General features: G+C 36.6%; 2 protein-coding genes across 2 annotated transcripts in view; both read right to left on the bottom strand.

Moving 5' to 3' along the window:
• Positions 1 to 446: 446 nt before the first annotated feature.
• On the bottom strand, positions 447 to 7,695 carry fam151a (family with sequence similarity 151 member A). The gene is made up of 8 exons (XM_016502175.1): positions 7,518 to 7,695; positions 7,141 to 7,296; positions 6,767 to 6,916; positions 6,521 to 6,680; positions 2,142 to 2,366; positions 1,924 to 2,060; positions 1,216 to 1,350; positions 447 to 1,141 (listed from the first exon to the last, which is right to left on the bottom strand). Exons 1-8 carry the CDS (start codon positions 7,693 to 7,695, stop codon positions 483 to 485), a joined length of 1,800 nt encoding a protein of 599 aa, XP_016357661.1. The 3' UTR covers positions 447 to 482.
• Positions 7,696 to 8,317: 622 nt separating this feature from the next.
• The window catches only part of lrrc53 (leucine rich repeat containing 53), an 8,842-nt gene continuing 3,763 nt past the window's right edge, over positions 8,318 to 13,396 (bottom strand). The window contains exons 3-5 of the mRNA XM_016502161.1: positions 11,790 to 12,608; positions 10,326 to 10,724; positions 8,318 to 9,684 (exon numbers count right to left, since the gene is read on the bottom strand). Of these exons, the coding sequence (XP_016357647.1) occupies positions 8,318 to 9,684; positions 10,326 to 10,724; positions 11,790 to 12,608 (2,585 nt within the window). The remainder of the gene's footprint in view (positions 9,685 to 10,325; positions 10,725 to 11,789; positions 12,609 to 13,396) is intronic.

Below are 13,396 nucleotides of genomic sequence, written 5' to 3'. Positions count from 1 at the left end.
CTAACACTGGGATCCATAATAATGTTTACATATTACACCAAAACATTATTTGTCACTTAAAAAAAAAAATGTTGAATACTAAAATGTCTTTCTTTGCTTTGTCCTGTCTTATAGCAGTATTATTTTTGGCGCAGGGATGTATAGAAAATGACAGTTTTATTGTGTGTTTACTAATTCTTTGTCATTATGATTAAACATATAATGATTCAATTTAAAATTTGTAAAGACTGGCAACTGAATTTAAATAAAGTTATTGTTAAAAGTGTTAAATGGCCTACTTCTAATGTATGTATGAAAAAATGTATATAAAAAAAAAAAACTCATTAATAATCAAAATTATTACATCTATGAAAGAATTCAATTATCAAAAATCAATCTTTTTATGTACATTTTCAGGTTTACAATCTTGTCTGTGAACTACTGAAACCACAGTTTAACTGTCATTTTGCAATGTCTTTGTCAGTGCTGTATGATCTTGATTTTCAGGCTGACAGATTTGCTATATGTTCTCTGTACATATTAAGCATGTTGTAGAAGCTCTGCTGTCTGTTCAGTGCTCTGATAGCCATTAAGCTTGCAGTCCAAGAATTGAGGCCTCTGTCCTCTGCCCGATGCTCCAGAGTCATTGAGAAGCGTGATTGTGCATGGAGAAGGCTTCTACATCCAGTCACAGTCCTGTACAGGGTCTCAGCATGCAGCTGCAGTGAAACATCTTGCCATGCCCCCTGGAAGAGCTGCACCATGTCCTCCACCAACTCTGGTTTGTAGCCTTCATCAAGAACTTCTTTAGGCCAACCTGGAGCCAAGGTCACATATGGAAAGATTTGATCAATGGTTCTCAAGAATTCCGCTCCTGTCACATAGTCTTGAATATAGAAAGCTCCATGTGCTATGTCCATGTTGACCCAGGTGGGGTGGTGCAGCAGGTCTCTGTCATATGCCTGACGGAGGAGCTCCAGTGTGAGGCTCAGCTGACTCTTGGACTTTATCCTTAGGTAGATTCCCCATGACTTCTTGGAGGCAAGAATCAGCTCCAGGCAGTCCTGTAGAGGCAGTTCAGGCTGGGATCCATGAATGACGGGAATGTTTGGTTGACCTACACTAGATATTACTGGGATCACCAGCATTCCCCCTTGGCTGTCTGCAAAAAATACTTGCATTACTATTTATCAAGATCTATGCATTTTCACATTATCACAGCTGTTAAAATCACACCTTCGAGCAGATATAGCAAATAATCTTTATTGGTCACTGTGTCCCACTGGATGTTGAGTCCATCACGGTTCATCGGCCTGAAATAGTCAATTATGTCCCCACCTGGATAGAATCTTCTGGGTCTGTTTCCCAGCTCTGAGAAAAGAAGATGCCTGTGTTACTGATATAAACAATTAGGGATAATTTAAAATGATCGAAATTCTGACAATTATTTTCATGTTATGAGATATAACCGATAAATAAAAACCTATGCTATTCTGTTTAAATAAATAAAAAAGAAAACACTAAAAAATAAAGTCAATCATTTGAAATGTTTCAAGTTAATTTATGTAATAACAACATAACAACATTACAATGTACAGTGTTAAAACTGTATATACATTTTAAACATTTGCAAAAGATTACAGAAGTCATTCAAAAACCAAGTAGCTTTCTGTTGATCAGTACGGCGAATTTGCATGAAAAACAATGCATGAAAAAGACAATGCAAAATCTACATGGGAATTGGTCTTCCTTTATGCAAAGAAGAAGAAACATTTTGGGTTCATAAAATAAACTTTTGTTGAGCAGTTGTACAATTACATGTCCAATATCAAACAAAACCTCTAAAAAAACTCTAATAAGGCAGATAACCAATATTATACCAATATATTGTACATCCCTATACACTATGTGAGGTTTAATATGCAAGACCATGATGTCACTTACTTGCAGCTTCTTTGAACTGTGAGAGCACAGGCTCATAGATGTCATAATAGATGCGCAGAGGGTTGCTGTTGTCTCTGATGAAGAGAAGGTCATTCACGGTGGGGTTCTCCTTTCCTTGCCACAGGGTTAAACTGAACCTGTATCATAACCAGTCCAGAACATAGTATAAACACAATATATATATTTTTTTTTTTACTGGAATGAGTTAACTAAGTTACCTTGAAGACTGGCTGAGCAGCCAGCTCAGGTGTGGCCACCCATTCTTGGCCATCAAAGCATGGACAGGAAAGGTGATTTTCTGAGGGAGGTGTCTTACAATAGAGTACATCTCTTCCACCATACTGCGTGTGTATGTCACATTAGGGAAGATGGAAAGATAAAGAACCTTCCATCCTGGAGAGATGGTGACGTCAGGAAATTTCAGCTGAATGTGCTCAAAAAACCTTACAATAAAAAAAGGCAGCAATTGAAAAACACCATTAAGCAATCAGCAGATCACAAAATTAGTTATGTTGTTCAGAATATCATTATCATTACATATTAATTGCATTCCAGACCCTGTTTTGACAAGATTTTTCAGGGCCTCTTTCTTCACGTTACACAGTTACGGCAGTAGGTGGAGATAAGTGATCGTCCATATGAGTGACCATTTATTAAACCATTCATTCCCTCAATTTGTTTAATCACAGTAATTCATTCAGGAATGAAACAACTGCCTGTTTTAATGAGCGAGTCCCTGTTTTTTTTTTCTTTTTTCATTTAACTCAACTGTTTTATTCGGGAATGAATCACAACTACCCCAGCTAACAATTTTTGGTTCCCAAAACATTCTGGGAATAATCATTTTTTATTATTAAAATAAAATCTAAAAAATACCTTGTTCATGAATATTATGGGTACTGTAGGTTCGCTTTCGGTTTTCGGACTAAAAAACAAACAAACAAAAAAACAAAACAAAACAAAAAAAAAAAAACACCACCACAACAACAACAACATTCTGAAAAGAACCTACAGACAACATTCCTAGAATGTTATTGTTTCCCAAAAATAACCAAATGTGAATCATAAGAGAACATAAGGTGAGCGTTCTGAGTTTTGTTTTGCATTGTTTTATGTAAAATGACCTTTGGTGGAGCAAAACATATATATACATAACTGGAAATATTTGGTCTATAATGTAAGTTACTCAGCTTCTAGTTTGAATAACTCTTGTACAAAAGCAATGCACAGCATCATACTTGCAGTGCTGCTTGGTCTAAATACCAGGACAGCCTGTTCTCTTTACCTTTTACTGTAACTACACATAAGCATCAACCCCGTCCACGGTTGACTCGTGTCTTTACCAACTGCTCAAGTGAGGATTTTACTGCATTATATTTCGAACTACGTGCCAATCAGGACATGTACTCATCTTTAAGCTATCTGGATGCTGATGAACATTTAAACTTTTTTAATTCCAACTGTTCTAATATTTTAAATGTTGTTGCTCCTCTTAAGGTGAAAAAACATAAGCACAACTCTAAGCCTTGGCTCAGACAGATCTGTAGAAGGGCTGAACGTAAGTGGAATAAGGATAGATTCTCCTGTGGAATCCTAAAGGACTCCCTTTCTGCATTTCAGTGAGCTGCTAATGTGTCCAATCATAAATATCTCTCAGAGTTGATTTTATGTAACAGTATCAGGCCTAATGCCTTATTTTCAATAATTGATTCTGTTCTCAATCCCACTATTAATAATTTTCAAGAGATGTCTGACTCTCTCTGTGAGGATTTTGCGAGATATTTTAAAGATAAGATCTCACTGATTAAATCTCTAATGCCTTTGTCAGCCTATACGCCACTTGATGTCCCCTTTTTCTCCTCTACATGGTCTGTCTTTGAACCTATCACCTTGGACTCCCTTAATGAGATTGTTGCAAGTTTAAAACCTACTAGCTGCTCTCAGGATGTGATTCCCACACATTTTCCTAAGCAAGTTTTTCAAGCTATCAGCTAAAATTTCAAACATTTTTGAAAAAGCTGTCCTAAGCCAATGTCTGTCTTTTTTTGAAGGATAAATATACATGAGAAATTTCAGTCTGGTTTTAAAGCCAGTCACAGCACCGAATCGGCCCTCTTATAATTCTCACCACTGATACCTGGCAATCTATGGCTTTGGTCTTGCTAGACCTTAGCTCTGCATTTGACTTGGTCGATCACAATATTCTCTTATCATGTCTAGAAGCATGTGTGGGCCTTCGGGGTATGGTGCTATAATGGTTCTGCTCATATTTAACTATTCTGTCTGCCTCAAGCACCATTCCTCCTCTGATATACATTTAAGTTCGGGTGTTCCTCAGGGCTCTATTCTTGGCCTGGTACTGTTCAATCTCTACATGCTCCCTTTGGGTTCTATTTTATCTAGATATGGTGTATCTTTTCATCTGTATGCTGATGACACACAAATTTATCTGCCCATAAAGCATGACGATAAGCTTGCCTTAAAGCCTATATTAGACTGCATGGACAAACTAAAACTTTGGCTAACTAGTAATTTCTAAAGTTTTAATGAGAGTAAGACTGAAATTATCTTGTTTGGTTCAAATGATCGCAGCATTCATGACATTGATCTTGATACTCTGTTACCATACAGTACCACCTGTGTTCAGAATCTGGGGGTTTTGCTTGATAACAGTCTTAAATTTGAGAAGCAGATATGTGCTGTGGTTAGGTCTCGTTTCTATCATCTTCATCTTTTAGCAAAGGTTAAGCCCTTTTTGTCTGCTAAGAACTTTGAAACTGTCCTGTACAGGGGCGTCATGCACTCATTATTTTTGAAGGGGCACAAGTTGGGGGGGTCAGTTATGTTTTATTTATTTTTTCCTTTTTATTCGAAACATCCCCAAACGCATTAACTATATAATAATTAATTAATTAATTTATGCATTTAGCAGACACTTTAAAAGCGACTTACAGTGCATTCAGGCTATACATTTTTTACCAGTATGTGTGTTCCCTGAGAACTGAACCCACGACCTTTAGCACTGCTAATGCAATGCTCTACCACCGAGCCACAGGAACATGAAACATCTAGCATAAAATATTTTGATTCTCACCTTATAGATTATGTTGATCTATAGTGGGCAATGGTTAAAGTAACCTAATAATGTAATCTATTAACTATGCATAAAAACCTGTCTGTTTATTAATTAACAGATATGGATGTCATGCCATAACATATTTTAATACGACTGAGTTTATATTTAATGTGAATTTAACATTGAATGTTAATGTGAATAAAAACATTGCAAGTTAGGGTACTTATCAGAACACTTTCATTGTACAGAAAGAGAGCAAAGAACATTTACATTATCAAAGAACATCACTGACAGTCTAGTTCAAGCACTCTCAAACACTCCCATTAAAACCACTGAAGCTGTTTACACTATGAAATTAATATCTTACAGATTCGTACACACATTTGCACTTTGTTGTTTCTGACGAGAGAATTCGCCAGAAAGAGGTATACATTCAGCGAGCGAGTGAAGAAAACACTGGCATTTTAGCGATTACTCATCTGAACACCTCTGATTGGTCATTGCATTCATAAGCTCAACAGCATCGTGTGTGATTGGTTGATGCGCAGTGCTATAAAAACGCGTCTGTATCTGGCTCAGTGCCAGCCAGCGAACGCAGATTTGAATTTAGCAGCTGATGATATGACGCACTGAATGTTATAATCACGCCGGTGTGATTGTATTAAATATAGAAAATATTAATCGGCTATTTTTTTGTTTTTGGAAGCTGCATTCAAAATCCACTTGACTCAAAAATCTGAGGGGGCACGTGCCCCCTCACTTTGAATGGGCATGACGCCTCTGGTCCTGTATGCATTTGTACGATCCCAATTAGACTACTGTAACTCTATGTATATTGGTGCCCCTCAGACATGTCACATGATTGCAGTTAGGTATGCCACAGCTAGGTGAACACATCACACCTGTTCTGATTTCACTTCATTGGCTACTGCTCAAATACAGAATTGACAAAGTTTTGTTATTTGTTTTTAAGTCTTTGCGGAACCAGGCACCACAGTACCTATATGAACTACTACATCCGCCCTCACAAGCAAGATCGCTCAGATCTGGGGACTCTGAACTACAATATGTTCCTAGAACTAGACTTAAAAACAGGGGTGATTGCACTTTTGCGGTCATCGGTCCCAAGTTATGGAATAGCCTTCCAGCTTCAGATCCGCCCAAACCCTGTAAATTTTTAAATCCACCTTGAAGACTTACTTTTCTCAATGGTCTTCAATATCCCTTGATTCTCATCAGCATTTAACATCCTTTGATTCAAGCTTTTCCCTCTATTTTCCCTTATTTCATAGGTTTTTCATTTTTTTATCATACTTTTATTGTTCCTATATCGTTTAAACATTTTATGTGTTTTTTACTGTCTGTTTTCTTTTAGCTTTTGTAAAGCACTTTGGTTAACACCAGTTGTTTTTAAATGTGCTATACAAATAAACTTGTATTGTATTGTATTAAGAGCCACTTGCCTAAATTGAAGAGTATCCATGTTTTACTATTAAAATGAGATATTTACTACGATCTTACTCTGAAGCATTGATTACTGGCCAGAAAACAGGGACATTAGGACCAGGAAGAATATCTGCATTTATCCACACCGGGCGGTTGATCCCCGTTTGGTTTTTTACTCTCAACAGATCCAGTGAGGGTTCCACAGCATTGATACTTTTAAAATCCAGCTTTATCCCTAAAGAAGAATAGACACAAAGCAATGTACATTATGTCTTCTGTATATAAAAGCAGATGTTCCAGGTACAGTTTCAGGTTGTTCACCTTTCTTTGATTTGAATACAGCTTCCAGCCACTCCTCCAGAGTGTTGTCACTGTATATGTCCGGTGGATGGGCCATGATGGGAATATTGGTTTCATTAGCTGTGTTATAACCTTTCACATTTACATCAGCCTCTAGGATCATGACATCACCTGTAATATATTCAGTTAAATGAGTTTTTTAAGGTATTTCCTTACATAACATATGTAATATTATATCATATGTTATCAGAGCTCTTAACATAAATGGTGTGATCTCTTATCTAACACAATGCATATCACAGGAATAAGTTTATTATGCAACTGGTGATTGAATTGATTAAAGCGCAACCTTGAACAGTTAATCTTGTTAAGATAAAACAAAAGATCACTCTTACTGTTCAAGGCCTTGTTCATCTCAGTTTTATTGTTGGCTGCGTGATACCATGTTGCATAAAGACCATCTTTCTCCTGAATTTCTCCAATTTGGAGGAGAAATTCAAGCATGTCTCCATCAGATGGGAAAGGCTCCATTTCCATGTCAATTGAAGCATCTGAGATCACGCACAAGCAGTATTCAAATTGAACAACATTCAACAGGACAAATCAGTATTGATTTTTTAAATTTACTCTGACATTCATAATGCATACAATTTCATAATATATACCTGATCAATGGTGATGCATATGGAAAATTCTGAACTCTATATCAAGCAATATTTAATGGCATACAGTTTATTGTAACATATTCAAAAACACTGAAGAGTCTCCATACCTGATCTTGTGATCACAAACACTGAAGTTAAGGTAATGATGAGAAGAAGTGCAATCAGTCCGATAACAACACATAACATGATGAACTTCTCTCTTGTAAAGATCCCCAGAAATGTTTTTGGTTCTTTCCTTTCTCCTTCCTCCTCACTGTTGCAGTTCTTTTCATCTTTTTGTTCCATTGTTTTGCAATATCAGATATCTAAATGTTCACTCAACGAGTCATTGCATCAATGTGCAGCTGCACAATGACTCTGTTTTCTCTGAGGTCCAAACTGCCTTTTATCTGCAGACCATAAAATGGTGTGATAGGCCGCACTTTGTATTCTTGCTGTCTTGTTTGCACCTCTATGCAAATATTAAACAACAAACTCCTCACACTTATTTGTAACAGAAGACAAGGAGATTTTCCATATCTGTGGCCTTGCAGACAAAAATACTTGCTTGTATGATACATATAATATTACATATGTACTGTACATAAAAAAAAACATTCTTTAAAATGGTGCAAATAAAAGATTATTTGAGTGTTTAAAAAGAAAATGCTACCTTTCTACTTTAAAATTTGAGGTTTACCTCAATGTTACTTGCTGTTTCTTTTTTAACTATTTGTGAAATGTACTAGCAATTTCTGAGTGAAAATTGTTTAAAAACGTAAATCCTACACCATTTATTTTTGTGTATAATAAAATGCAAATAACTTAAAACAAAACTACACTTCATTAAATGTCCATATTTATCAGACATTTATCAAATGAACTAAGCTGTGCATGTTATCTGTTACATTATCTGTAAGGAATAACATTATCGGATTTTCTTATCGAGTGATGTTTGTGGCCTGTTGGTTGTTTTTTCGGGTAAAATGAGTCTTAACTTCCTCTTTGGTGAGCCCTCAGCTGAAGATACATATACTTGGATGACAGGTGCACCAGAGCTAATCAGGTCTGAACTGCTGGACTGATCCACCACATCCTGTGGAGCAGTGGATTCACTCACAGGAAGTGCAATATTTGGATTGGATAGCTGCTGAGTGTCACTGGAATCCAGATCGTCGGGGTGAGATGGAGCTGTAAGACAGTTGTGATAATCTGGAAGAGCTAAATTGAGTGTTAGTGGGAGTGTTGATGCCATTTCAGTTTCTCCCTGAACAGAAATATAATTTTGACCGTTTTCTATAGTGACATCATCTGTATCCTTAGACAGGGACTTTGATTCCTTGTTTCCTTTTTTAGCATGCTTCTTTTTAGAGATATCTTGTATAGTATCATTTTCCTCTTCCTCACTTCCTGAGCATTCAATGTTATCTTTAGATTTTTTGCTAGTTTTATTTAATTTTAATTTATCTTTTTTGTCCTTTTTGCTTTTCAGTTTTTCCTTCTTACCCTTTTTGTACATCTTGTCTTCTTCAATATCTTCTTTGTCAGTGGACTTTGGATGAACTCTGCTTTTTTGAAGGGGGTTTAAATTTAATTTAACTTTCAGTGTCCTCTTTGCATGTCCTCTGGTTATCTGGGTTTTTAAGTGTCCTTGTGTGCTGCTCTTAGTCTTACCCAGCTTTCGGGGGGTTTTCTGTGCAGATGTTTTAAAGTCTTTCATCCTGCTTTCCTTTTTGTGTCTGTCAGCCATTGTGGTGAGGACATGTTCCTCAGTCCCAGCTAGATCAAAAGTAACACTTCTTTGAGAATCTAATTTAAAGCCCAGCTCGGTAGCTTGACCTTCACCATGTCTCCCAGCGTTTGACTTGTCATAACCCAAGTTGTCTTTGTATAGCATGGCATTGTACATTTGTGCTCCGTTTTGAACTGTGTTCTGTGAGTGAGTTGTAAACGTAAAGTTCTGGTTATTACTCCCAGCTTGTCTGTAATCATAAGTCTGATGACAGTGCAGACAACTGATGGTTTGGTAAATCGGTTGAGCAACAACGTCCTCAGCCTGGTGCTTTAACAGTGAGTGATTTCCTTGAGTTATTTCATCGTGGATTTGGTCTGGGGGTCTGAATGTGCCTCTCTGGAGGGCCGAGAAATGATTACTGAGGGCCAGCTGCCGTATTCTGACAGCTGAGATGTCATTTGAACCCCCACGATGTTGGGAAGAAGTACCCTGACTGCCCAGATAGTTGTTTGGAATGCCTGCCAAACTCTCTCTCTCATTATGTCTTTGTCCACCTATATCTGTGAATAAAACAGACATTTGAAATTTAAATTAATTAAATTAGTAATTTAAAACAGATATTTGAGAATGTGCTTAGAGGTATAAAACATCTAAATAAACTAGATGTCACCACTGGAATTGAAGAAATGGAAGGTGCTGCTATGCAGTTAACAGTTGGTTGTTTACAAAAGATTAGTTTTAAATACTGATATAGATTTATATATAATAACTTATGTATGCAATATAGGTTTGTATATGTAATAAGTTACAATCGACTATAACTATACTATAACAAAAACAAAAAATAAAAATATTTATTTATAAATATAATAGTTTATAAATAACACTAAAGTAATAAATACTGGTTGGAAATCATGAGATTAAACATTCATTTGTTCTATTATATGTTTTCTTCCTAAAAGAATATTCTTAATGGTAGATTATAAAATATATAATTTTATTTAAATGTATTATTATTAATATTATAATATTAAATGTTTTTCCAGATAATAATTTTACGCGTATTTGTAATATTTTCTAAAAAATACAGCAAGAAGGTCATTATATTTGTGGGTCTATGGCAGTTAAAAGGTTTGAAAACCTCTTCCTTTGCAGACACTTTTAAAACATTTCAAAGCAAATGGTGTGCTTGCTAGTTTACCTTTGATCCTCTGTTGCAACACAGAATTTTGATCATTCCCTTCCTGTTGGCGATTAGTCAGCTGTTCACCTACATGAGTAGCTTTCTGCAGGACAATCTCTCTTTTGTGCTTTCCTACCGCATGTGCTGTAGAGCTGCACTTGTGACAGGTGAAATGACTCTCCAGCATGTCTGATCCCAGATAAGGAGAGTCTTCTCTGTCCCAGGGCTGATGGGATTTGTAGTTGCTGTTGTATAGTGCATGGCACTTAGTTAGAGTGTCCTTGCCTTGGCAGAAATTCCACTGAGTTGATTCCAGGCCAGACTCCCCAACTCTATTTTCCTTCTGCACCAGTTCAAATTTCTTACTGAGTTTGTGGTATGCAATGACAATCATTCCCAGGGTGATCCCAACACCACCTACAATTAAAAGCAGAATATATATATAAATAAATAAATACATATAAACATACATATGCTGTATATATATATATATATATATATATATATATATATATATATTTTATTAATTTAATAATTTTATTAATAAATTGTCATGGGGTGTCGATCTAATCAGCTATCAAGTAAAAATAAAATATTTTCATACACCTTGAATATGTGAGTATACACATCTTATTTATTATTTTCAAAAATGTTTTAAAATAACTTTTCATGGAAAAAAGTAATCTATGAAAAATAGCCTAAATTATTAATTTATAAATAGCATTATGTTTCTGTGCAGTCACACCACATAACATTTTACAACCTAAACAAACCAATCTTATCTTGTCTTAAAATGATCTGATATTTGAATAGAGTCGTGAGCATATCATTTCTTCTTTTTTGTTTCCGCACATCAATCACACCCCATGACTTTTTGGATTAAACAGCAACAAAAACAATCAAAACAAAAACAGTTAAATGTCATTCTTTTAATCACCTTGACTTATATGTATGCTTTATTTTTGAATAAATAAAAGGAATAGTTCACTCAAAAATGAAAGTTGAAAATTTACCTTAGGCCCTCAGGCTATAAAACATAGATTGGTTTCTTTAACAGATTGGGAGAATTTTTGGCTACGTTATAATGGATTATGGACATGTGTTTTGGCCAGAAGTGATAGTTTAAAGTTAAAACCCCTTAAAGATGGATTTGTTTCTTACAGACACATAGCTTTTCATTTCACAAGACACTAATTGATGGACTGGAGCCATGTGGATTACTTGTGGATTATTGTGATGTTTTTATCAGCTGTTTGGACATTCACTGCAGAGAATCCATTGTTGAGCAAGTTGCTAAATTTCTCTAAATCTGTTCCAATAAAAAAAAAAAACTTATCTACATCTTGGGTGGCCTGAGGCGGAGTAAATGTTTAGCAAATTTTTTGGTGAACTACTTCTTTAAGACTATATAGTCATGTCCTCAGCCTTATAATGAAAATAGGTAGAAAGTTTTGGTATCAAGCATTTGCATTAAATACTCACCCAAAAATGAAAATACAATGGCAATAGCAACATTTCTAATATATTGCTCAGAAGTGATATATCTTTTAGCCACAGCCTCCACTGTTATATTCCTGTTTGGTGGGACACAGTTAGCGTCAGTCAATTCCAGCACAGCTTGCACAGCTGCATTATCTGTATTCACACACACCATCCTCTGCCCATTGTACAATACTTTTTCAGGAGCCTGAATGTAACTTTTGAGAAATGAGGCCAGCTCTCTCAACTCACATGTACAGCTCCAGAGGTTCAAATCAAGGTTCAGCACTGAGAGCCATGACAGATAAGAGAATGCATCTGGAGCACTGCGTAGATGATTGCGGGACAGATCGAGTCTGCGGAGATGAGGAAGCCCTCTGAAGCTATCACATCCTAAGTACACGATGAGGTTGTTGGACAAGTCCAATGTTTCCAGGTTCCTCAGATCAGCATGGGCAAAGGTTGTGGAGTTCAAGCAGTTGAGGAAGTTCCCCTCTAGTTGAAGTGTTTTTAAAGCTCTAGAGCTTTGAAACCAACAACCCTCAATGTCACTCAAATTGTTGTTACCAAGCTGGAGAGTCTCCAGTCTGTGGAGCCAGGAAAATGTGGAGCTGTCCAGGGATTGGCTGGAGATGTGGTTATGGTCCAGCAACAGCGTAGTTAGAAAAGAGAGGTTCTGAAAGGCATTCTCCATGATGCTAGAAATGGCGTTGTTGCTGAGTGCCAGAACACTCATGTTGGATAATTCAGAAAGGACCATGTTGTCCACAGAATCAATGAGTCCATCAGTGAGCATCAAAGCTTTAGTAGAGCCTGGTGCATCTAAATATGATGAATAAAAACAGTTGTTACCAAAACTCCATACTTCAGGAAATTCTAATAAAAAAAGCTTTATATCAGTATAGACTACTTACATAAAAAGTACAGAAATAGCAGCTGTCACTATATCTCCCAATAATATAGTAAGATGCATTAATTAAATGCTTAGATTCATGATCAACGTATTTTTTATTGTGGGGGGCAAAGATGCAGTACAATGATGATTGAGAGATGTACAAATAAATACTCCTCAAAACCCTTATGTATGTATCTAAAGTGAAAAGTGACGTGACATTTGGCCAAGTATGGTGACCCATACTCGGAATTAGTGCTCTGCATTTATCCCATCCAAAGTGCACACAGAGCAGTGAACACACACCCGGAGCAGTGGGCAGCCATGTTTACTGCGTCGCCCGGGGAGCAGTTGGGGGTTCGGTGTCTTGCTCAAGGGCACCTCAGTCGTGGTATTGAAGGTGGGAGAGAGCGCTGTACATTCACTCCCCCCACCCTCAATCCCTGCCGGCACGAGACTCGAACCCACAACCTTTGGGTTACGAATCCGACTCTCTAACCATTAGGCCATGACTTCCCTAAAATGAAAGAATGCCATCATCTCCTGCTCCGTTGTTGTCTCCTTGTTGTAGTTTTAAATAATGATTTGATATTTATTTGCCGTGTAAAAGTAAAAAAAAATCATGTCAATTTCAAAATAAACACCCTGTGCAGACTCCCGATTGTATTTCACGTCATATATCTTTGGCAGGAGGCCAGAAACGGACGAGGAGCGGTTC

The sequence above is a fragment of the Sinocyclocheilus anshuiensis genome, unplaced genomic scaffold (genome assembly GCF_001515605.1).
Source record: "Sinocyclocheilus anshuiensis isolate Anshui unplaced genomic scaffold, SAMN03320099.WGS_v1.1 scaffold718, whole genome shotgun sequence".
Classification (NCBI taxonomy): Eukaryota; Metazoa; Chordata; class Actinopteri; order Cypriniformes; family Cyprinidae; genus Sinocyclocheilus; species Sinocyclocheilus anshuiensis.
Note: the sequence above shows the minus strand (reverse complement) of the source record. Positions and strands in the feature narration are given on the sequence as shown.

Excerpts from the sequence above, each read along its gene's own strand:
- fam151a (XM_016502175.1), bottom strand. The coding sequence starts at position 7,695 with ATGGAACAAAAAGATGAAAAGAACTGCAACAGTGAGGAGGAAGGAGAA. Across the intron at positions 6,917-7,140 it reads GATGAACAAGGCCTTGAACA|GTGATGTCATGATCCTAGAG; the intron begins GTAAGAGTGATC and ends AATATATTACAG. Across the intron at positions 6,681-6,766 it reads TGTATTCAAATCAAAGAAAG|GGATAAAGCTGGATTTTAAA; the intron begins GTGAACAACCTG and ends ATTCTTCTTTAG.